At 36.0% G+C, this 23,942-nt stretch overlaps 2 protein-coding genes across 3 annotated transcripts in view; one reads left to right on the forward strand and one right to left on the reverse strand.

Moving 5' to 3' along the window:
- LOC117333226 (signal peptide peptidase-like 3) overlaps nt 1–4,652 on the forward strand; it is a 65,529-nt gene extending 60,877 nt beyond the window's left edge. For both annotated transcript variants that reach the window (XM_033892412.1, XM_033892413.1), the window contains exon 14: nt 465–4,652. In XM_033892412.1, the coding sequence (XP_033748303.1) occupies nt 465–533 (69 nt within the window). In that variant the 3' untranslated portion in view covers nt 534–4,652. The remainder of the gene's footprint in view (nt 1–464) is intronic.
- Nucleotides 4,653–9,826: 5,174 nt separating this feature from the next.
- LOC117333525 (GTPase Era, mitochondrial-like) lies at nt 9,827–23,337 on the reverse strand. The gene is made up of 11 exons (XM_033892851.1): nt 23,279–23,337; nt 22,404–22,559; nt 21,072–21,199; nt 20,250–20,383; nt 18,865–18,926; nt 18,605–18,717; nt 17,166–17,409; nt 15,669–15,910; nt 10,947–11,096; nt 10,288–10,365; nt 9,827–10,101 (listed from the first exon to the last, which is right to left on the reverse strand). Exons 1-11 carry the CDS (start codon nt 23,319–23,321, stop codon nt 9,853–9,855), a joined length of 1,599 nt encoding a protein of 532 aa, XP_033748742.1. The 5' UTR covers nt 23,322–23,337; the 3' UTR covers nt 9,827–9,852.
- Between the last annotated feature and the right edge of the window lie 605 nt (nt 23,338–23,942).

The following is a 23,942-nucleotide window of genomic DNA, read 5'->3' on the forward strand; positions in this document are numbered from 1 at the left end:
CGAAACCTACATGAGGGAATGGCTGGTACTGACCGTAGGCCAGTAGTTTTTCTCCGGGTACTCCGGCTTTCCTCCACCTCCTAAACCAGGCACGTCCTTAAATTACCATGGCTGTTAATAGACGCTAAACAAAGTAGACCAAACTAATAAACCATTCTGAGATGGGATGCATGTTCACCTTAATTAAAGTATTTCCAGAGGATGCTGGTTAACATAAAGGATAGTCTTAAATTCTATACCTGAGAGTAGAATTTCATCATCCTCAGTGCCTATATATATATAACTACCTATGATTGAATATTTCAAACTTTCTGCATTGGATAGGTTATCTTGCAATGGTAGAGATTCTTCATCATTATTGTTTTCAACTACAGATTCACATTTGAATATCTTTTTTAGCTGTTTGGATGACGTGTTGGTTATACTCATTTGCTGAAAATTATTGTTGACTATTCTTTTTACAGGGAGACCTTCGGCGGATGTGGCATGAACCTTTTATTGTTCAAATCCAACCCAAAAACCTGGATGTATAGCGGCCCCTATATAGCGTTTAACGGTGGATGTCAAAATGGGAATCCCAACATTTTTGCTCTTGCTACATCCATACCTAGTCTATATTTATATATCAGAAGGTTTTTCAGTTAACAAGGATCTGAAGGTCATTCAAGGACAAGTTGTTGCTAACGATCATCACGTCTATATCCATGCGTCTGATATTCACCATGCTACAGACAGATTTCTGAAAAAATATCCACTCTGTGAAACTAAATTCTTCACAGGAGATTTCTCTGCAACTTAAGGATGGAAACTTCGTTGTAAATCTTTTGATTTAAACATTGCAAGAGTGTTGAAATCCATTGTGAATTGGGAAATGTCTCGATGTCTCATCTGTGTATGATCAACTCCCAAGCCAGAGAGGACAGAGGATAAGGATATTCCCTGGGCTTGTTCAGTTCTATAAGACAATTTGAATCAATACAAATAGCTAGGTGGTATAGATAAAGAAAGAAGATTTGAAATTATACAGAGTGAAAAAAGACACATCTGATAATTGAAACATTGAGAAAGGATTTCAATTTACATGTATACACAAGTGGAAAAAAGGCATTATATGGTAATAGATTGACAAATGATACTCAGCATTTTAAGTAAGGAATGACAGGATTGGACAACAGTTACCATGGCAACAATGTACAGAATCAATCTGTTCAGAGATTTGTGTAATTGTATCTTCAGTAAGAAAACTCTGCCGCTGTAATCTTCTTAAAAAGACCTAAATATTGGTATTGTGTGGGCTATGGACATCATTTTAAAGGCTAGAGATAGGTTGCTATGTTGAAGACATGATGTCATGGCTGTATACGGCTCACTGGGCATCTACATGCTTCGGCAAAGATATTAATAATGTGTAATTAGAATCCCTCATTTTAACATTGTTTCGTGAGTTGGTGTGTTTATATGTAATTTGTGTGGGTACTGAACCCATTTGAAAGCTGTCTTGGCCAGTGAAATGTTATATTTTAAAGGAAACGAAGTTCGGTGAATTGTTACATTAGACCCAGACTCGTGTATACCTTATTATGATTTTATACAGTATGTTGAATAGAGCAGCAGGATATCTGCACTTTGAATGATTTTTATCTCAAATTTAAATATTTTATGTCATTTTTATATGTATAGGGTAAGGGACATATTTTAAAAATCAAGTAAAACTTGCAGTAGAAATTAGTGCTTTAGGTGTGTATGGTATAATTTTAACATGTGGCGTTTGGTACTTCACTGAGACAGGGGAGATAATTCAGATTTAATTTTTAGGTGTTATATATGTGAAGTTTGCAGTACGCCATCATTCCTAGTATCTAATCAGTTCAACATCAATAGAAAGTATTATAAGGATGTATTGACTTATATTTACATTAATGAAATCAAAAGTATGAAATTAGATTTAAATTATTAATTGAAGCCGTATAATAAGAATCAAATACATGTATGAACTAAAAGATAGTTTTCCTAGATCAACAACAATGTCATGTTTAATATAATTTATTATCCAATAACGCTTTTATTTGTAAAAATGTTTTCTTTTGCTTACATGGTATTTGAATAGCGTCACAATACTTTACAGTATCATGAATATTAAGCAGAAAAGCGGCTTAAAAACATATAGTGTAGTTTTAATCGTAAGACATGTTACAATGTACACAAGTGAGCTATTGAGTTTCATTAGCCAACCATCATGAGATCGTGGGTTGTTCAATTCGCCCTATGTCTGTGGTCCGTCATCAGTCCGAAAATCAATCCTTGTTATGGCTTGAATAGTAGTTGTGCCCATTCAAATTTGATTTGCTATTCCTTGAAAAGTAATGGAGGGGTATTTTTCAAACTTCACACATTGGTTTCCATTAGTCCCTAGTTGTGTGGAACACTTAATTTTAATTCTAATCGGGAAAACACAATAGCCAACAAATGGCCATCTGAGATTTTGGCAGATGAAGATTGATATCGCTCTTTCTTGAGAAGTACTAGAAGGATATTTCTCAAAATTCACATATAGGTTCGTCTTGGTCCCAACTGAATTGTGCCCATTCGATTTTCAATCTAATCAAGAAAAACAAAATGCCTTACTGGCAGCCATCTTGGATTATAAGTTTGTTATCTCCATTGCTCAGAAAGTCCTTAGATCTTATTTGGATTTCATATGAATGAAGGTTTTCCTTGTTTTTGGATTATAAGGGGAAAAGAGGGAAGAAGGGAAAAGCAGAAAAAAGATCAGTCTTGCATAGAACCAATAAAGATCATTCAATGGTGGGCACCAAGATCCCTCTGGGATCTCGTTTCAACAGTGTGAGCGTGCGTGTTTGCATTCATGTGTGTGGTCATCATTTCAATTGTTGTAGCTACATGTATACTTTCATTTCAAATATTTTCCACGTTAGATCTGTACAATATTGAAGTTACTGTATCGTTTTACACATTGTGAGATAATAAAGATGCTAATCAAACTCATAATTTACATATCTTGACAGATCTTCATTTATGTGTTCATAAATCCATCACATGGTTGTTGGATATTTAAATGGTTTTAAACAAGTTTAAAAAGTTTTCTTTCATTTTTGCTTTCAGTTTTAAACATGTTTTTTTTTTTCAACTATGTGAGTACCAACCAGGCATTATTTATTAATGAAAATTTCATTTTTGACATAATTCCATTGTGAGCGTGTCCTGCACTCTGTAGATCCGACTCCCTCAGTTGATGATCCCACAGTCTGTGTAGAATACATTATTAGATGCCCCCATTAAAAACTCCTGTATCAGCAAGTGCAGGACATGAATGTTTTCATGATTGCCAAAATTTCCGAGCTTCCATTTGTCATTATTGAAATGTATGGGATAGATTGCCTGGGCAACTGGGTTCTGTACATGGATACATCATACCAACCTATAGCAATTAAATGTTTTGAGAATCCAAGAAAACCCTCCAAATTAGCTATAATTCTAGCAAGTCTGGTAAAAGAAATTGTTCCTCAAACCCAAGTCAGCATATGAAACTTGTCACCAAATGATTCGGAAGATGATTATAACCGTACTTACCAAACAGTAGAAAGATACTCCCGAGATGTATAAAAAAATTGAAGTGATTATGGTAATTCCTAGTTCAAATGTAAACTATTTATTTTACAATAATTATGAAATAATCGAGAATGAGTCAGAGGTATTTTGCTGGATGGCCATCAGTGCATCACAGGAACGGAAATTGTGAAATAAGTTATATATCGGCTTATATTAATCACCCTAGTTCCTAGTTACACAAGTCTGCTAAGGCAGTTATTACAGTAGCAAAGAAAAAGTGTCTTGATTTAAATGATACATGTATTTTAGAAATTATGTGAACTTAATTATTTCTAAAAATGATGGTTTTAAAAGTTTAATATCTTAGGTTTTAGTTTTTACCAGTACATTTGTATATGGTTGTTACATAAAATTTCACAATTCATTTCCACAAATTTCTAGTGCTTTTGATTTCCTAAAACAATGGTGTTATATTAACAATAGTGCCCAACATCAACTGCAGACTGTCCTTAAGTTAAGGACATGCAAGGTTTTTTGGAGGTGGAGGGAAGCCGGAATATCCGAGGTTTACTCCAGCTTTCCTCCACCTCCAAAACCTGGTATGTCCTTAAATGACCCTGGCTGCTAATAGGACGTTAAAAAATTTAAAAAAAAACTCCTGCATCTGAAGGCTAGGGTACAGCATTATCTCCCTTTACAGGAAGTTTTATGTCATATAATGGTTTCTCTAGATCTGTGTGTTGGAGGAAGGGTAGCAGGCCTTCAGAGCTAGATTTTTGTGTGCAGTTTTGTCAAGACAGAAATTCTTAAATCCAAAGAAAAATAAATCCATGTGAAAGTTTTAATGTTAATTTCATATTACAGGTCATCAGTCTGAAAAGCTGTGTCTCCTAAAACAAGTTGTGATTTTATAAAAGGAACTTAAAATTTGGTTGTCTGTAAATGGTAAGAATGAGAGTGGAATGTAAGAAGATTTTGACTGTGTGTGCTGATAAGATTTTGAGTGTTTCAGGGTAAATGTAAGCACATATGCGATTTGTACTGTGGAACGGTGTAACATGTAATAAATTCTTTTAATTTAACATTTTGTTGTCTGTGATCTTTAGCTCAACAGCATCAGATGGTCAGTTTATCAAGCCCCCTTCATTCCAGTTTTTTTCTTGTATATATAAATAATTCTTATTATATTGTATAGCTGTAGAACAAATAAAAGGATTTTCATGTAAGTTTTGGTGCATGCCACTTATAAAGGGAGTTTGATATGAATTTCAACATGTCATTAGCATTTCTAGCTTTTGTCGTGGTGCTGAGTCTGCTTCTTCATCAACGTTTTTAGTACCTACTGAAGCCGTAAGATGTCTTTATAGTACCTACTGAAGCCGTTAGATGTCTTTATAGTACCTACTGAAGCCGTTAGATGTCTTTATAGTACCTACTGAAGCTGTTAGATGTCTTTATAGTACCTACTGAAGCCATTGGATGTCTTTATAGTACCTACTGAAGCCGTAAGATGTCTTTTTAGTACCTACTGAAGCCGTTAGATGTCTTTATAGTACCTACTGAAGCCGTTAGATGTCTTTATAGTACCTACTGAAGCTGTTAGATGTCGTTAGTACCTACTGAAGCCATTGGATGTCTTTATAGTACCTACTGAAGCCGTTGGATGTCTTTTTAGTACCTACTGAAGCTGTTAGATGTCTTTATAGTACCTACTGAAGCCATTGGATGTCTTTATAGTACCTACTGAAGCTGTTAGATGTCTTTTTAGTACCTACTGAAGCCATTGGATGTCTTTATAGTACCTACTGAAGCCGTTGGATGTCTTTTTAGTACCTACTGAAGCTGTTAGATGTCTTTTTAGTACCTACTGAAGCCATTGGATGTCTTTATAGTACCTACTGAAGCTGTTAGATGTCTTTTTAGTACCTACTGAAGCCATTGGATGTCTTTATAGTACCTACTGAAGCTGTTAGATGTCTTTTTAGTACCTACTGAAGCCGTAAGATGTCTTTTTAGTACCTACTGAAGCCGTTAGATGTCTTTTTAGTACCTACTGAAGCTGTTAGATGTCTTTTTAGTACCTACTGAAGCCATTGGATGTCTATTTAGTACCTACTGAAGCCGTTAGATGTCTTTATAGTACCTACTGAAGCTGTTAGATGTCTTTTTAGTACCTACTGAAGCCTTTAGATGTCTTTTTAGTACCTACTGAAGCCGTTGGATGTCTTTTTAGTACCTACTGAAGCCGTTAGATGTCTTTTTAGTACCTACTGAAGCCGTTGGATGTCTTTTTAGTACCTACTGAAGCCTTTAGATGTCTTTTTAGTACCTACTGAAGCCGTTGGATGTCTTTTTAGTACCTACTGAAGCCGTTAGATGTCTTTTTAGTACCTACTGAAGCTGTTAGATGTCTTTTTAGTACCTACTGAAGCCATTGGATGTCTATTTAGTACCTACTGAAGCCATTGGATGTCTATTTAGTACCTACTGAAGCCGTTAGATGTCTTTATAGTACCTACTGAAGCTGTTAGATGTCTTTATAGTACCTACTGAAGCCATTGGATGTCTTTATAGTACCTACTGAAGCCATTGGATGTCTTTATAGTACCTACTGAAGCCATTGGATGTCTTTTTAGTACCTACTGAAGCCGTTGGATGTCTTTTTAGTACCTACTGAAGCCGTTAGATGTCTTTTTAGTACCTACTGAAGCCGTTGGATGTCTTTTTAGTACCTACTGAAGCCGTTAGATGTCTTTTTAGTACCTACTGAAGCTGTTAGATGTCTTTTTAGTACCTACTGAAGCCGTTAGATGTCTTTATAGTACCTACTGAAGCCGTTAGATGTCTTTATAGTACCTACTGAAGCTGTTAGATGTCTTTTTAGTACCTACTGAAGCCTTTAGATGTCTTTTTAGTACCTACTGAAGCCGTTGGATGTCTTTTTAGTACCTACTGAAGCCGTTAGATGTCTTTTTAGTACCTACTGAAGCCGTTGGATGTCTTTTTAGTACCTACTGAAGCCTTTAGATGTCTTTTTAGTACCTACTGAAGCCGTTGGATGTCTTTTTAGTACCTACTGAAGCCGTTAGATGTCTTTTTAGTACCTACTGAAGCTGTTAGATGTCTTTTTAGTACCTACTGAAGCCATTGGATGTCTATTTAGTACCTACTGAAGCCATTGGATGTCTATTTAGTACCTACTGAAGCCGTTAGATGTCTTTATAGTACCTACTGAAGCTGTTAGATGTCTTTATAGTACCTACTGAAGCCATTGGATGTCTTTATAGTACCTACTGAAGCCATTGGATGTCTTTATAGTACCTACTGAAGCCATTGGATGTCTTTTTAGTACCTACTGAAGCCGTTGGATGTCTTTTTAGTACCTACTGAAGCCGTTAGATGTCTTTTTAGTACCTACTGAAGCCGTTGGATGTCTTTTTAGTACCTACTGAAGCCGTTAGATGTCTTTTTAGTACCTACTGAAGCTGTTAGATGTCTTTTTAGTACCTACTGAAGCCGTTAGATGTCTTTATAGTACCTACTGAAGCTGTTAGATGTCTTTTTAGTACCTACTGAAGCCGTTAGATGTCTTTTTAGTACCTACTGAAGCTGTTAGATGTCTTTTTAGTACCTAATGAAGCTGTTAGATGTCTTTTTAGTACCTACTGAAGCCGTTGGATGTCTTTTTAGTACCTACTGAAGCCGTTAGATGTCTTTTTAGTACCTAATGAAGCTGTTAGATGTCTTTATAGTACCTACTGAAGCCGTTGGGTGTCTTTTTAGTACCTACTGAAGCCGTTGGATGTCTTTTTAGTACCTACTGAAGCCGTTGGATGTCTTTTTAGTACCTACTGAAGCCGTTGGATGTCTTTTTAGTACCTACTGAAGCCATTGAAGCACATCTTGTACTTTCGGCTCTTATGCTACTCAACAAGGACTTAAACTTTAACATTACATTTTTTGTATCTACCTAATTCTTGTAACAATCTTTATGCAATTTATACCAATCATCATGTTGATGCCTTGTTGCTCCATTACTACTTCCTTGGTAACTTTATGACGTCATCATGTTGTCCATTTTTAGGTCATCTGACCCGAAGGGTCAGGATGACCTATAGTCATCATGCTTCGTCCGTCGTCGTGCGCCGTGCGCCGTCCGCCGTCCGCCGTGCGTAAACTTTTCACATTTCAATCTTCTTCTCAAGTTCCACCAGTGGGATTAAGCTGAAACTTGCCTGAAATGATCCTGAGATGGTCCTGACCAAGTGTTGTTATTTTTCGGGTCAGTCCGAAATCCAAGATGGCCGCCATAGCCGCCATTTTGAAAACACATTTTAAACTTCTTCTCAAGTTCCACCAGTGCTGTTGGGCTGAAACTTGCCTGAAATGATCCTGAGATGATCCCGACCAAGTGTTGTTATTTTTCGGGTCGGTCCGAAATCCAAGATGGCCGCCATAGCCGCCATCTTGAAAAACACATTTTAAACTTCTTCTCAAGTTCCACTGGTGCCATTGAGCTGAAACTTGCCTGAAATGATCCTGAGATGATCCCGACCAAGTGTTGTTATTTTTCGGGTCGGTCCGAAATCCAAGATGGCCGCCATAGCCGCCATCTTGAAAAACACATTTTAAACTTCTTCTCAAGTTCCACTGGTGCCATTGAGCTGAAACTTGCCTGAAATGATCCTGATATGATCCCGACCAAGTGTTGTTATTTTTCGGGTCGGTCCGAAATCCAAGATGGCCGCCATAGCCGCCATCTTGAAAAACACATTTTAAACTTCTTCTCAAGTTTCACCAGTGCTATTGAGATGAAACTTGCCTGAAATGATCCCGACCAAGTGTAGTTATTTTTCCGGTCAGTCCGTAATCCAATATGGCCGCTGAGGCCGCCATCTTGAAAATCACATTTTAAACTTCTTCTCAAGTTCCACCAGTGCTATTGAGCTGAAACTTGCCTGAAATGATCCTGATATGATCCCAACCAAGTGTTGTTATTTTTGGGGACGGTCCGAAATCCAAGATGGCCGCTGAGGCCGCCATCTTAAAAAACACATTTTAAACTTCTTCTCAAGTTCCACCAGTGCTATTGAGCTAAAACTTGCCAGAAATGATCCTGATATGATCCCGACCAAGTGTTGTTATTTTTTAGATTGGTCTGAAATCCAAGATGGCCACCATGGCAGCCATCTTGAAAACACATTTTAAACTTCTTCTCCAGTTCCACTGGTGCCATTGAGCTTGAAATTGGTGAGGATGTTAAGGAAGGAGGGCCAACAAAGTGTTTTGTTATTTTTTCGGTCTCGTAAAAACTTTGACATGGCAGCAATGGTGGCCATTTTGTAACATGATTGCGCAATCATGGTTTTCCTGAACAACACCTATTTCAAACTTCTTCTCAAATTCCACCAGTGGGATTCAGCTCTAACTTACCAGAAATTATCCTTAGATGGTCCAGACCAAGTGTTGTTATTTATTGGGTCCGTCAGAAATCCAAGATGGCCACCATGGCCAACAGTGCCACTATATACTTGCTACAGAGAATGCATACTACAATAATATAAGGGTTTTAATTTAGAGTCAGATGACCGTTAAGGCCCCTGGGCCTCTTGTTAGTCACATGACCTCTATTGTTATTTATCTTCAAAATGTAACAGTCAGCCTAGCAGGCCGAAACATGTCGGCAGGATCATTTTCAAACCTTGACTCTGGAGTTGCTGCTCTTCTTTCATACCTTGATTTTTCCTGAAATGTGTGCTTTTCAAAATAACCTGAAATACTTTTACCATAATATAAAGATATCCTGTGGTTCCTGTGATGATATCCAACAATGCTTGCAAAAATAATTTACCTTTACCCATATTCAAGGTCAGAGGGTTTAATTAGTTAGAACAATAAAAAAAAATCAAGACTATTGGTTGGTGGGTTCCTGGGATAATGCTCAACGATATTTGTAAAAATAGTTGACCTTGCCTCATATTCAAGGTCACAGATGTTTTATTTGTTAGAACATTCAAACAACTTCTGATTAATCCAAAGGCCTAGAATGAAGATATTCGGCTACTGTTCCTTGAATAACAACAAATTTTGAAAAAAAATCATAACCCATATTCAAGGTCACAGGGGTCAAATTTGATAAAGAAAGAGTCTATTATCAAGATATTTGACTTTATCCCACCTTCCAGTGTAATATGCTGGCTCTTGACCTCTTGGTTGATGTCAGGACATCCAGCAGCATAATCAAGAACAAACAACATTCTGTGTGTGCATTATGGTATATTTTCATTCCAATATAACTCGATTTGATTTGAGCTGTAGTTTATCTTCTGGACTTTTGGATGTTTCATTCCGTAGTGCATCTTTTTTGTTGTAAATAGTAGTTTTAAAGTCAGTTTTTTTCTTGTTCTTTCCCTCTTCCTTGCGGACTAACAAGTGCAAGATTATATCACATCGGAAAACGTCCATGAGTGCTGCGTGAGATTCTCTCTGAATCATTTTTATTGTTGATCCTTGTCTTCCAATCGTTTTTTCCTTAAAAGTGAAAAATGACAAAATATTGGTCCTTTTATTCACAGCAGAAATTCAAGTCTGTCAATTTATCAATGTTAAACTTTTTATTCCTACCACAGTTGCATTTCCTTCCTTTCATTTACACAATTTTGTCCTTTTAATTTTTAAATACATGTATATATATTCACAGAAGTTATAGCAACTCACCACAGATTTATTTCTAAACATGTTGATATTCATGTGAATAATGAGTACATCATTTTCCATTGTCCAAAGTGTCACCACCTGTAAAATATGAACTGTGAATCAGAACCTCCAGCACTGACTATTACAAAAACAGTTCTAATCATGTTAAGAATTTATTTTTTAATCTACATATTTTTATGATAAAGCAAATAAAATTAACAACATCAGAGAAACTCGAGATAAATTACTAACAAAAGTAATAACTCTTTTAAAAAATTCAATTTTAAAGAGGATGATTGAAAAATGAGGAAGGAGACCTCCAGACAAACAAAAATTTAGAAGGATTGGTGACAAATTCCATACCATAATGCCCCATTAAAATTTATTGTAAATAAACAGATTTTACTGAGAAATAATTGAAGAGCAACCAAAAAAAGATCTATTGTGGAAATATTTCTAAAAACTTCAAAGAAACAAACCGGGTATAATAAAGACTTGGGGCATCCAGTTGACCCTTGACTTTTAGCAATTTCAGAAGTCAAATCACAATTTCTGAGAAATCTGAAGGGTCAAAACATATGTCAAATAGACATGTCCCTTCAAACCCAAGAGTCGGATCTCAATTTGGAGAGTCAAAAACATACTCTCAAGGGTCTACTGGTTGCCCTGACTATACTTACTGGGAAATATTTATATGGCATTTCTTTTGGTAAATGCTCTAGCATTTTCTCCCAGACAATTTTCTCGGCCAGTCTGTAGGGGTTTTGGTCGGTTACTACCGAGCTGTGATAACACCAATCACCAGGTAAAGCACGTGAAAACAAGAAATCCTGTATAACAAAGGATGTCACATCAGAAATTTTTGACTAACATTATGCCCTATATTATGTATGTTTTCTCTCTTTATTCATTGTAAACATAGATTTTTAAAAGTTAAACAATAGAAGATCAAGATTGACATGTCTCCAAGGTCACCAATATTTCTTTAGAAATTAAACATTTTCCATAGGAAAGCATTGTTACATCATCAGGAAAATTCCGGTAACTCTAAAAATATTTTCCAATGGAAAACTCGAGTTTCTTAAAGTCCAAGATCGTTGGTGAAATTGGGACCTGCAATCCTATTTTTAGTCTATTGGATATCTAAGGTTTAATATAAATCTCTTATGCTTATAAATGTGTAATTAAGTCTATAAATATCATGTCAGACATTCAGTCTCTATGTTAAGTCTATAAATATCACATCTGGGCTTCAGTCTCTATGTTAAGTCTATAAATATCACATCAGAGCTTCAGTCTCTGTGTTAAGTCTATAAATATCACATCAGAGCTTCAGTCTCTATGTTAAGTCTATAAATATCACATCAGACATTCAGTCTCTGTGTTAAGTCTATAAATATCACATCTGGGCTTCAGTCTCTGTGTTAAGTCTATAAATATCATGTCGGACATTCAGTCTCTATGTTAAGTCTATAAATATCACATCAGAGCTTCAGTCTCTGTGTTAAGTCTATAAATATCACATCAGACATTCAGTCTCTGTGTTAAGTCTATAAATATCACATCAGAGCTTCAGTCTCTATGTTAAGTCTATAAATATCACATCAGAGCTTCAGTCTCTGTGTTAAGTCTATAAATATCACATCAGAGCTTCAGTCTCTATGTTAAGTCTATAAATATCATGTCAGACATTCAGTCTCTATGTTAAGTCTATAAATATCATGTCGGACATTCAGTCTCTATGTTAAGTCTATAAATATCACATCAGAGCTTCAGTCTCTGTGTTAAGTCTATAAATATCACATCAGACATTCAGTCTCTGTGTTAAGTCTATAAATATCACATCAGAGCTTCAGTCTCTATGTTAAGTCTATAAATATCACATCAGAGCTTCAGTCTCTGTGTTAAGTCTATAAATATCACATCAGAGCTTCAGTCTCTATGTTAAGTCTATAAATATCATGTCAGACATTCAGTCTCTATGTTAAGTCTATAAATATCACGTCAGACATTCAGTCTCTGTGTTAAGTCTATAAATATCACGTCAGACATTCAGTCTCTGTGTTAAGTCTATAAATATCACATCAGACATTCAGTCTCTGTGTTAAGTCTATAAATATCACATCTGGGCTTCAGTCTCTGTGTTAAGTCTATAAATATCATGTCAGACATTCAGTCTCTATGTTAAGTCTATAAATATCATGTCAGACATTCAGTCTCTGTGTTAAGTCTATAAATATCACATCTGGGCTTCAGTCTCTATGTTAAGTCTATAAATATCACATCTGGGCTTCAGTCTCTGTGTTAAGTCTATAAATATCACACCTGGGCTTCAGTCTCTATGTTAAGTCTATAAATATCACATCTGGGCTTCAGTCTCTATGTTAAGTTATAAATATCACATCTGGGCTTCAGTCTCTGTGTTAAGTCTATAAATATCACATCTGGGCTTCAGTCTCTGTGTTAAGTCTATAAATATCACATCTGGGCTTCAGTCTCTGTGTTAAGTCTATAAATATCACATCTGGGCTTCAGTCTCTATGTTAAGTCTATAAATATCACGTCAGAGCTTCAGTCTCTATGTTAAGTCTATAAATATCACATCAGACATTCAGTCTCTATGTTAAGTCTATAAATATCACATCAGAGCTTCAGTCTCTGTGTTAAGTCTATAAATATCACATCTGGGCTTCCGTCTCTATGTTAAGTCTATAAATATCACATCAGACATTCAGTCTCTGTGTTAAGTCTATAAATATCACATCAGACATTCAGTCTCTGTGTTAAGTCTATAAATATCTCCTCAGAGCTTCAGTCTCTATGTTAAGTCTATAAATATCACATCAGAGCTTCAGTCTCTATGTTAAGTCTATAAATATCACATCAGACATTCAGTCTCTGTGTTAAGTCTATAAATATCACATCTGGGCTTCAGTCTCTGTGTTAAGTCTATAAATATCATGTCGGACATTCAGTCTCTATGTTAAGTCTATAAATATCACATCAGAGCTTCAGTCTCTGTGTTAAGTTATAAATATCACATCAGACATTCAGTCTCTATGTTAAGTCTATAAATATCACATCAGAGCTTCAGTCTCTATGTTAAGTCTATAAATATCACATCAGACATTCAGTCTCTGTGTTAAGTCTATAAATATCACATCTGGGCTTCAGTCTCTGTGTTAAGTCTATAAATATCACATCTGGGCTTCAGTCTCTGTGTTAAGTCTATAAATATCACATCTGGGCTTCAGTCTCTGTGTTAAGTCTATAAATATCACATCTGGGCTTCAGTCTCTATGTTAAGTCTATAAATATCACGTCAGAGCTTCAGTCTCTATGTTAAGTCTATAAATATCACATCAGACATTCAGTCTCTGTGTTAAGTCTATAAATATCACATCAGACATTCAGTCTCTGTGTTAAGTCTATAAATATCACATCAGACATTCAGTCTCTGTGTTAAGTCTATAAATATCACATCAGACATTCAGTCTCTATGGTAAGTCTATAAATATCACATCTGGGCTTCAGTCTCTATGTTAAGTCTATAAATATCACATCTGGGCTTCAGTCTCTGTGTTAAGTCTATAAATATCATGTCGGACATTCAGTCTCTATGTTAAGTCTATAAATATCACATCAGAGCTTCAGTCTCTGTGTTAAGTCTATAAATATCACATCAGAGCTTCAATCTCTTTTTTAAGTCTATAAATATCACATCAGACATTCAGTCTCTATGTTAAGTCTATAAATATCACATCTGGGCTTCAGTCTCTGTGTTAAGTCTATAAATATCACGTCTGGGCTTCAGTCTCTATGTTAAGTCTATAAATATCACATCAGAGCTTCAGTCTCTGTGTTAAGTCTATAAATATCACATCAGAGCTTCAATCTCTGTGTTAAGTCTATAAATATCACATCAGAGCTTCAGTCTCTATGTTAAGTCTATAAATATCACATCTGGGCTTCAGTCTCTGTGTTAAGTCTATAAATATCATGTCGGACATTCAGTCTCTATGTTAAGTCTATAAATATCACATCAGAGCTTCAGTCTCTGTGTTAAGTCTATAAATATCACATCAGAGCTTCAGTCTCTGTGTTAAGTCTATAAATATCACGTCTGGACTTCAGTCTCTATGTTAAGTCTATAAATATCACATCAGAGCTTCAGTCTCTGTGTTAAGTCTATAAATATCACATCTGGGCTTCAGTCTCTGTGTTAAGTCTATAAATATCATGTCAGAGCTTCAGTCTCTATGTTAAGTCTATAAATATCACGTCAGAGCTTCAGTCTCTGTGTTAAGTCTATAAATATCACATCAGAGCTTCAGTCTCTGTTTTAAGTCTATAAATATCACATCTAGGCTTCAGTCTCTATGTTAAGTCTATAAATATCACATCAGACATTCAGTCTCTGTGTAATTAAGTCTATAAATATCACGTCAGAGCTTCAGTCTCTGTGTTAAGTCTATAAATATCACATCTGGGCTTCAGTCTCTGTGTTAAGTCTATAAATATCATATCAGACATTTGGTCTCTGTGTAATTAAGTCTATGAATATCACATCAGACATTCAGTCTCTATGTTAAGTCTATAAATATCACATCAGAGCTTCAGTCTCTATGTTAAGTCTATAAATATCACGTCAGAGCTTCAGTCTCTGTGTTAAGTCTATAAATATCTCCTCAGAGCTTCAGTCTCTGTGTAATAAAGTCTATAAATATCACACCAGAGCTTCAGTCTCTGTGTTAAGTCTATAAATATCACATCAGAGCTTCAGTCTCTGTGTTAAGTCTATAAATATCTCCTCAGAGCTTCAGTCTCTGTGTTAAGTCTATAAATATCACATCAGAGCTTCAGTCTCTGTGTTAAGTCTATAAATATCACATCAGACATTCAGTCTCTGTGTTAAGTCTATAAATATCACATCAGACATTCAGTCTCTGTGTTAAGTCTATAAATATCACATCAGACATTCAGTCTCTGTGTTAAGTCTATAAATATCACATCAGAGCTTCAGTCTCTATGTTAAGTCTATAAATATCACATCAGAGCTTCAGTCTCTGTGTAATTAAGTCTATAAATATCACATCAGAGCTTCAGTCTCTGTGTTAAGTCTATAAATATCACATCAGAGCTTCAGTCTCTGTGTAATTAAGTCTATAAATATTACATTGGAGCTTCAGTATAGATCTCTATCAATTGTAGGAGATAACACTTAATTTCCTATTGCAATACGTTTCTGTATATGAGGTAAACAAAAATAATAACACATAACATTAATTGTTTTACTTGATATATAATTGACTCAAAAAATGAGACAATTAAAACTCAAGATTCATTTCAGCTAACTTGATATACATGTATAATGGATTCAAATAAAAGAATTAACACTTTACCTTAAGATCCTTTACACCTTTGCCATAAAGGGCACTTATCATAAACACTCTCTCAAAACAGTCCCAACCTCTTGGTATAGATTGTTTGAGAGCATATTCTGGGATGTCTGGCCTTCCAATGTCAGTGTATTGTTGTGTAGGAATACTGCTGTCATAATGGCCTTCTCTTTGTCTGTCGGGTTGACCTTCATGGCGACCTTTCTGTTGCTCATCTTGGAATACCTGGGTCTCTACACCTGAGCCTATTGTTAACATAGGGAAATGTAACCAGTTAGTGTTGTTTAAGACAGAATTCTGTAGGAAATAATAACACATATAAAGAGTATTCTCACATACTTCACAGGGTTATCCTGCCATGGAAAAGATAAATCCTTCTCACACAACAGCTGGCACATGCAATATGACGCTCTCAAAATAACGTCACATCATCATTTTACGTTGAGTAACCATGTCGTAAATGATGACGTCATTAATTTTGACACACATTCCAAGGAACAATGGCACAATGAAAACTTTCATGAAAACTCACATTTGCTTGCAAGTATGTGAGAAAAATAATCAAACATTGGTCTGTTCCACAAACAAGGATATCTCAACCCTCGTGTAAGAGTTTGGCTTGTAGGACTGGGCAAGCCTCGTGCTGACTGGCCAAACTCTTACACTCGGGTTGAGATATCCCTGTCTACAGAACAGATCCATGTTAGAGTCTATTATGACAATTTTTCATATTTTAAATGATTAGATTAATTAAACAGGGGTACTATGGGTTTCCTCTTCATCCATATATATGTACGTAACACCATCCATCTTGTACGCACATACATATGTACGAAACACCATCCATCTTGTACGCACATACATATGTACGTAACACCATCCATCTTGTACGCACATACATATGTACGTAACACCACCCATCTTGTATGCACATACATATGTACGTAACACCATCCATCTTGTATGCACATACATATGTACGTAACACCATCCATCTTGTATGCACATACATATGTACGTAACACCATCCATCTTGTACACACATACATATGTACGTAACACCATCTGTCTTGTACGCACATACATATATATGTATAAACTACAAATTTTGTGAATTTGGTTTAATATGAAATAATTTCATTTGGGAATGGGCCTATTAACAGCCCCAAAAAGCCCTAAAAAAAACCCTGTTTTTGTCAGTGCTTCTCCTTTAAACTGCTATGATTAAAAGGGGGAAATATTTCATCAATACTATATAGTCGTGTACTGATACAACATAATAATGTTACTGTTTATGGGCTAAATTGTTATCATACATGACAATATAGCATTTCAAATGGCCTTTATAACTGTACGAAATGTCAACTGAACCACTATATACTATAAACAGTTAATGTTTCTGTCAGGTAATACTAATGATAACTCAAAACAAAGTCAAAAAGGCTAAATCAAACTTTGAAATAAGTTTGAATGAATCTTGAATTATTTTGTAGTGTTTACCTTCATGAAGGTTTTTGTGAGAAGCTCCTCGAACTTGATCAACTCTGTCAAACAAGGAATCCAGCTTTGTTTTTACAGCCTTAGATTTTTTCCCGCCCGTTTTGATGGCTTCTATAATGTTATTGACCTTCCATCCTTTTTCTACCTTATTGGTAGTAATGGGGATCTTTTTCCCACCAACCGTATCCATGGTGAGGATCCGAGTGATGTGGAGCAGGAAGGTTGTCTGTTTTACAAGGTCAATCTAAAGGAAAACACACTTACATATATAATATGTACCACGGCCACCAGAAAGAACCTCAAGGGAACTGATGACATTACACTACAGCAGGATATTGACTTTTATTACCATATGTATGCCCCAAAAGCCCACTCCTGGTACTTGATTTACCCTGTAGCATTATATAAATAAGATTTCAGATGAGTTCGAAAATCCATCTGATATAACTGTATCTTACAGAGTTATGGACATTTGCAGTTATATAAACATTAGACCTTGTGAGGATATTAAACTTAGGTAAATATGAATGGATTTTGATAAAATTTTGTATGATGTGAGCTTTATAGCAATAAAATCCTCAACAATATCCTCAATAGGACCAATCTAATAGTTATGGCACTCTGCAGTTTAGGTCTAGGGTCATCCTTATATTCTCTATTAGAGAATAAAAAGGTCCTTATGTTATCTATTAGAGGATAAATAAGGTCCTTACATTATCTATTAGAGGATAAATAGGGTCCTTATATTATATTATTTATTAGAGGATAAACAGGGTCCTTATATTATCTATTAGAGGATAAATAGGGTCCTTATATTATCTATTAGAGGATAAATAGGGTCCTTACATTATCTATTAGAGGATAACCAGGGTCCTTATATTATCTATTAGAGGATAAACAGGGTCCTTATATTATCTATTAGAGGATAAATAGGGTCCTTACATTATCTATTAGAGGATAAATTATTTTTTTACAACAATTGAGAAACAAGTTATATTAACTTATATTAATCACGCTTGTTGGCCCGGATGGAAGCGCGCGAGGGGTCTTACTGTGGGAGGAAACCGGAGTACCTGGGGAAAACCCACGTGGTCGGGCAGGTGACCCCATACCTTTTCACGTCCGATCGGGGAATCGAACCCCGGCCGCCTTGGTGAAAGGCAAGTGTGTTACCACTGTGCCACCCGACCACCCTACATTATCTATTACATTATCTATTAGAGGATAAATAGGGTCCTTACATTATCTATTAGAGGATAAATAGGGTCCTTACATTATCTATTAGAGGATAAATAGGGTCTTTATATCATTTAATCAAGTATAAATAGCATTCCTATACTTCATTACACATATTACTATAAAATGTTATTAACATAGAAATCATATCTCCACACGGGCGTTATTGGCAGCATTTGTCAGTGAAATACATAAAGCTATACCTTATTCAGTACCAGGACAGATGGGATGTGTTTGTTTTTCCTCAGAAGGTGATACAAATTCTCATCCAGATATTCTATATCCCAGCGGTCTGAAGCATCCACCATCACACAAACTAAAATAATACAAACCAATTCAAAATACAATATATAAAATTTTGCTGATAACATATTGTGATAAAATTTGGTAGTAACGACAGTAACAATTTATTTTCAGCTTGTGGTATACTTCTGTTCGATTAAGTTAGAATACAAAATCTTACTGAGGTCAGCATGAACCAAACTCTTCTTTGGATCCTCGAGAATGGACTTTTGTAATTTATCCCTGAATAAAAAAGAAAACAAAATGTTCACTTAAGTTCATCCCTGTAAAAGCAAAGTAATTATTATTATTCCTGTATAAAAAGGTAATTATGTAAACTGTTAGTTTATCCCTACAATAAATCAAAAACAAAGTGTAGCATGACTTCTCTCTACTATACAAGCATATGATACATTTATTTTACTATCCCCCAACCCCCAACAACAAGGTAGTGTCCTTCATATAAGCCAAAACAAAAACATAAATTCTAGATTTTTAACCAAATATATTCTAATTACTATTGTCCATTCCGAGATTCTACCAGAAGGATTGCCTATTCAGGAAAAGGCCAAGATTCTACCTGAATGATTGCCTATTCAGGGAACAGCCAAGATTCTACCTGGAGGATTGCCTATTTAGGAAACAGCCGAGATTCTACCTGGAGGATTGCCTATTTAGGGAACAGCCAAGATTCTACCTGGAGGATTGCCTATTTAGGGAACAGCCGAGATTCTACCTGAAGGATTGCCTATTCAGGAAACAGCCGAGATTCTACCTGAAGGATTGCCTATTTAGGAAACAGCCGAGATTCTACCTGGAGGATTGCCTATTTAGGGAACAGCCGAGATTCTACCTGGAGGATTGCCTATTTAGGGAACAGCCGAGATTCTACCTGAAGGATTGCCTATTCAGGAAACAGCCAAGATTCTACCTGAAGGATTGCCTATTCAGGGAACAGCAGTGATTCTACCTGAAGGATTGCCTATTCAATGAACAGCCGAGATTCTACCTGGAGGATTGCCTATTTAGGAAACAGCCCAGATTCTACCTGAAGGATTGCCTATTCAGGAAACAGCCAAGATTCTACCTGAAGGATTGCCTATTCAGGAAACAGCCGAGATTCTACCTGAAAGATTGCCTATTTAGGGAACAGCCGAGATTCTACCTGAAGGATTGCCTATTTAGGAAACAGCCAAGATTCTACCTGAAAGATTGCCTATTTAGGAAACAGCCAAGATTCTACCTGAAAGATTGCCTATTTAGGGAACAGCCGAGATTCTACCTGAAAGATTGCCTATTTAGGAAACAGCCGAAATTCTACCTGAAGATTGCCTATTTCAGGAAACAGCCGAGATTCTACCTGAAGGATTGCCTATTTAGGAAACAGCCGAGATTCTACCTGAAGGATTGCCTATTTAGGAAACAGCCAAGATTCTACCTGAAGGATTGCCTATTCAGGAAACAGCCGAGATTCTACCTGAAGGATTGCCTATTCAGGAAACAGCCAAGATTCTACCTGAAGGATTGCCTATTCAAGAAACAGACATCATGTTTCTCTGACCGTACCTTTGTTTGGGGGAGATTCTACTGCCCCTGATCAGACCAGGTGTGTCCCTAAAGATGATCTGTGTGTCCCCTTCTGTGTGTATGGCCAACACATTTTGTTGAGTCGTGTGTATTTTGCTAGAAGCAGCAGATACCTGTCAAGTACATTGTCTTATTTTATTATATATACTATAGGATCTTATAAACAAATCATAATTTACAACATAACTTATATTTGTATAAAATAAGCAAAAGGTATCATAATTTGCTTGAACAGAAAGTTTTTCACCACAAAAACAATCATCTAATTTATTGACAACATCGTTATAGTGTTATTGTATGTGTCTTATTTATGACATGGCCATGACAGAACATACCAGGTACCAAATATGTGATTTAAAAAAAAAAAAGGAAAAACATGGCAAAATCTCCTGAAAGTTTCCACAACTAACAATATGTTTGTGAAACTACATGAGAACTATACAACTCAGTGAAAGTTTTGTCTTGATACAACAGTCTAATCCTTTGAGAGCTAGAATTAAATATAACAGACTTCTAAGGTACATGTAGTGGCCATCTGAAATGTTGCTTTAATGAGAATTTTTTAAGAACCAACTTTATACCGTGCTAGCCTATGTTAACTACATACTACTGTAGTAAAAGTTCCATATTTCAAATTCAGGAAGAGTAGCAATACTTATGTTCCTCTGGGTTTCTAACAGTAGAGTTAAAATCAGTTAGAAACATGACACGGGAAGAAGCTGAACCATGGTGTATATATTCACTAAGCCATTTGTAGGGTGAATTAAACATGAGGGACAGTGAAATGAGACACCAGCTTACTTTCCAGCCCATGAGGCCATTGGTGAGAGTAGACTTGCCACTGTTGTAGGTACCGATGATAGCCACCTGTAACACACGAGGGTTTACAGGCTGATCTGGAGTCAGCTTCAGTCTCTTTTCTTGTTTATCTTAAAAATATTCGAAAAATTGACTTATAAATAATTACACCATATACAGTATTACAGATTGAGGTTTTAACATATATCTATATATATATATCTAGATCAAAAGACCCTACCATCTTCTGTTCTATAAAAATGTTTCATTGGATAAAGTCAGGAAGAAACTCCAAGTTATACTGAATAGCATACTTTATATTTATTATTGGTACAGATTACACTAAATAACCAATCACATTTATCTTCTGTCTCTACAACAATAACGACTCGGACCTCTATCATACGGTTACCGGTAGTTGTATTGACAAATATCAAAAGCATATATGTATCAGTATAGCCAAGTATGAAAATACATCCCAAAGCTCAAGCTGATTTTAATCTATAGTATTCCCTAAAGGGAGATAATCTGGATACTAGTTACCTTCTGTACATCCTACAGCCCTATCTACAGTATTCCCTAAAGGGAGATAATCGAGAAACTAATTACCTTCTGTACATCCTACAGCCCTATCTACAGTATTCCCTAAAGGGAGATAATCGAGAAACTAGTTACCTTCTGTACATCCTACAGCCCTATCTACAGTATTCCCTAAAGGGAGATAATCCAGAAACTAGTTACCTTCCTACATCCTTCAGCCCTATCTACAGTATTCCCTAAAGGGAGATAATTGAGAAACTAGTTACCTTCCGTACATCCTACAGCCCTATCTAAAGTATTCCCTGAAGGGAGATAATCAAGAAACTAGTTACTTTCTGTACATATCCTACAGTCCTATCTATACTATTCCCTAAAGGGAGATAATCGAGAAACTAGTTACCTTCTGTACATCCTACAGCCCTATCTACACTATTCCCTAAAGGAAGATAATCGAGAAACTAGTTACTTTCTGTACATATCCTACAGCCCTATCTACAGTATTCCCTAAAGGGAGATAATCGAGAAACTAGTTACCTTCCTACATCTTACAGCCCTATCTACAGTATTCCCTAAAGGGAGATAATCCAGAAACTAGTTACCTTCTGTACATCCTACAGCCCTATCTACAGTATTCCCTAAAGGGAGATAATCAAGAAACTAGTTACCTTCCTACATCCTACAGCCCTATCACTAGTACTCCCTAAAGGGAGATAATCCAGAAACTAGTTACCTTCCAAAATCTTACAGCCCTATCGACACTATTCCCTAAGGGGAGATAATCGAGAAACTAGTTACCTTCTGTACATCCTACAGCCCTATCCAGGAAGTCATCATTCCAATCTGGAGGTTGCCATGCTGCTCCTGCCAGGGAAGACAATGGTTCCTGTACACCTTTAGATGATTTTTGCCGTTGGTTAAAGTAGTAACCAGCCACTTGACTCCAAGTCTTTCCTGTAGTTAGATACCAATGATTAAAAGCTAGGATTACAATTGATATTAAGTTCAGATTTGAGTGACAGCACTTAAGGACTGTCCATGAAAACAGATTCATATTCCATTAGAATGCTGGAGAATTAAATGGTAGTTCTTTGATCATGAAAAGTCAAAAATCAAAGGCAAGAGTTGAAAATATAGTATTGGTGTTACTTATATACATATATATTATGATCTGCAGATAATCGTTGCAGTTACAGTGGTGTCCGTGCTGGAAAATGACCTGAATAGTCACGGGGGAACACTTAGGATACTGATTAGATACCGGACTGGATATTTTGCATTTAGTTCAGTTTCTAAAAAAGCGCAAGTGATAATTATAACCGTTACATCTACCAAACCTGGCCAGAGATAATATAGGTCTCTGACCTGGCTAAATTAAATTGCAAATAGTTGTACCAAAAGGAAATTTCTAGTCTTTTACTGTAAAAAATAGCCAGAAATACATATATATGTTCATGTTATCTGAATAATTTGCGGGTTAAAATTAAACCCACAGATTTTATATCGAGTAAATCGACCTACCCTCAAGGTCTAAATATTACTGTAAACAGTATTCTAGGCTGGGCAACGCTGAAATTGGACTGAACGATCAATATCTAGTTTTTCCATTAGATTTGCTAGATACAACAAATCGGACGATATTGCCGAACCCAGTAAATAAACGCCATATTTACCTTGTCTTATGATTCTCAACGTGCCTCTCATGGACAGCGCCATGGTTTTTTTTGTGACTGGAGAGTTCGATGCTTTAGATCCAACGGGAGTAGCCTCCCCTACCCCAGAAGTAGTCCGTCAGTCCTCACTAGGCCCTAGATCTATCTTCGGCTCAGTTTCTTATCAGTCAATCTATCACACCATCTTTTAAAACAAATGTGTGGATAAAATGTATTTATCACACAGAAACTTAGAAATAGCTCTTTTACCATGATATAGCAGGGGCATATTATAGTTTTTATACAAATGGTTATTTTTTCATATGACGAAAATTATAGAATTTCATGATATGATCAGATACAGGGACCATGCCTATTATCATGGTGTCTTTTTTTAGTGATTGATGTTCTGCGTCATGGTAAGTATTATTCACATAAAAACAAAAGCTTATGGTCACATAATAATCAATAGGCCTACTGAATTTTCAATATCCCGCAACATTTTCGTCACGGTAATATGTTTGTCACGATAATAGGCATGGACCCTGTATATATATGTAAATTTCAGTAGATGTATTATCTCTGAAACGATTCGTCAAAGATAAACTGTCTCTAAAAATAAAATTTCCTTAGCCATTCCGAATTAAACGAGGTAACTTAATCTTAGTACGGACATGACAATGTA

The sequence above is a fragment of the Pecten maximus genome, chromosome 8, assembly GCF_902652985.1.
Source record: "Pecten maximus chromosome 8, xPecMax1.1, whole genome shotgun sequence".
Lineage (NCBI taxonomy): Eukaryota > Metazoa > Mollusca > Bivalvia > Pectinida > Pectinidae > Pecten > Pecten maximus.

Bases quoted from the DNA above. Each gene is read 5' to 3' on its own strand.
- LOC117333525 (XM_033892851.1), bottom strand. From the start codon at position 23,321: ATGGCGCTGTCCATGAGAGGCACGTTGAGAATCATAAGACAAG. The intron at 11,097-15,668 runs GTAAAGTGTTAA...TTTGTTATACAG, and splicing joins AAGGTGTAAAGGATCTTAAG to GATTTCTTGTTTTCACGTGC. The intron at 10,102-10,287 runs GTGAGTTGCTAT...TTCACTTTTAAG, and splicing joins TGTTTAGAAATAAATCTGTG to GAAAAAACGATTGGAAGACA.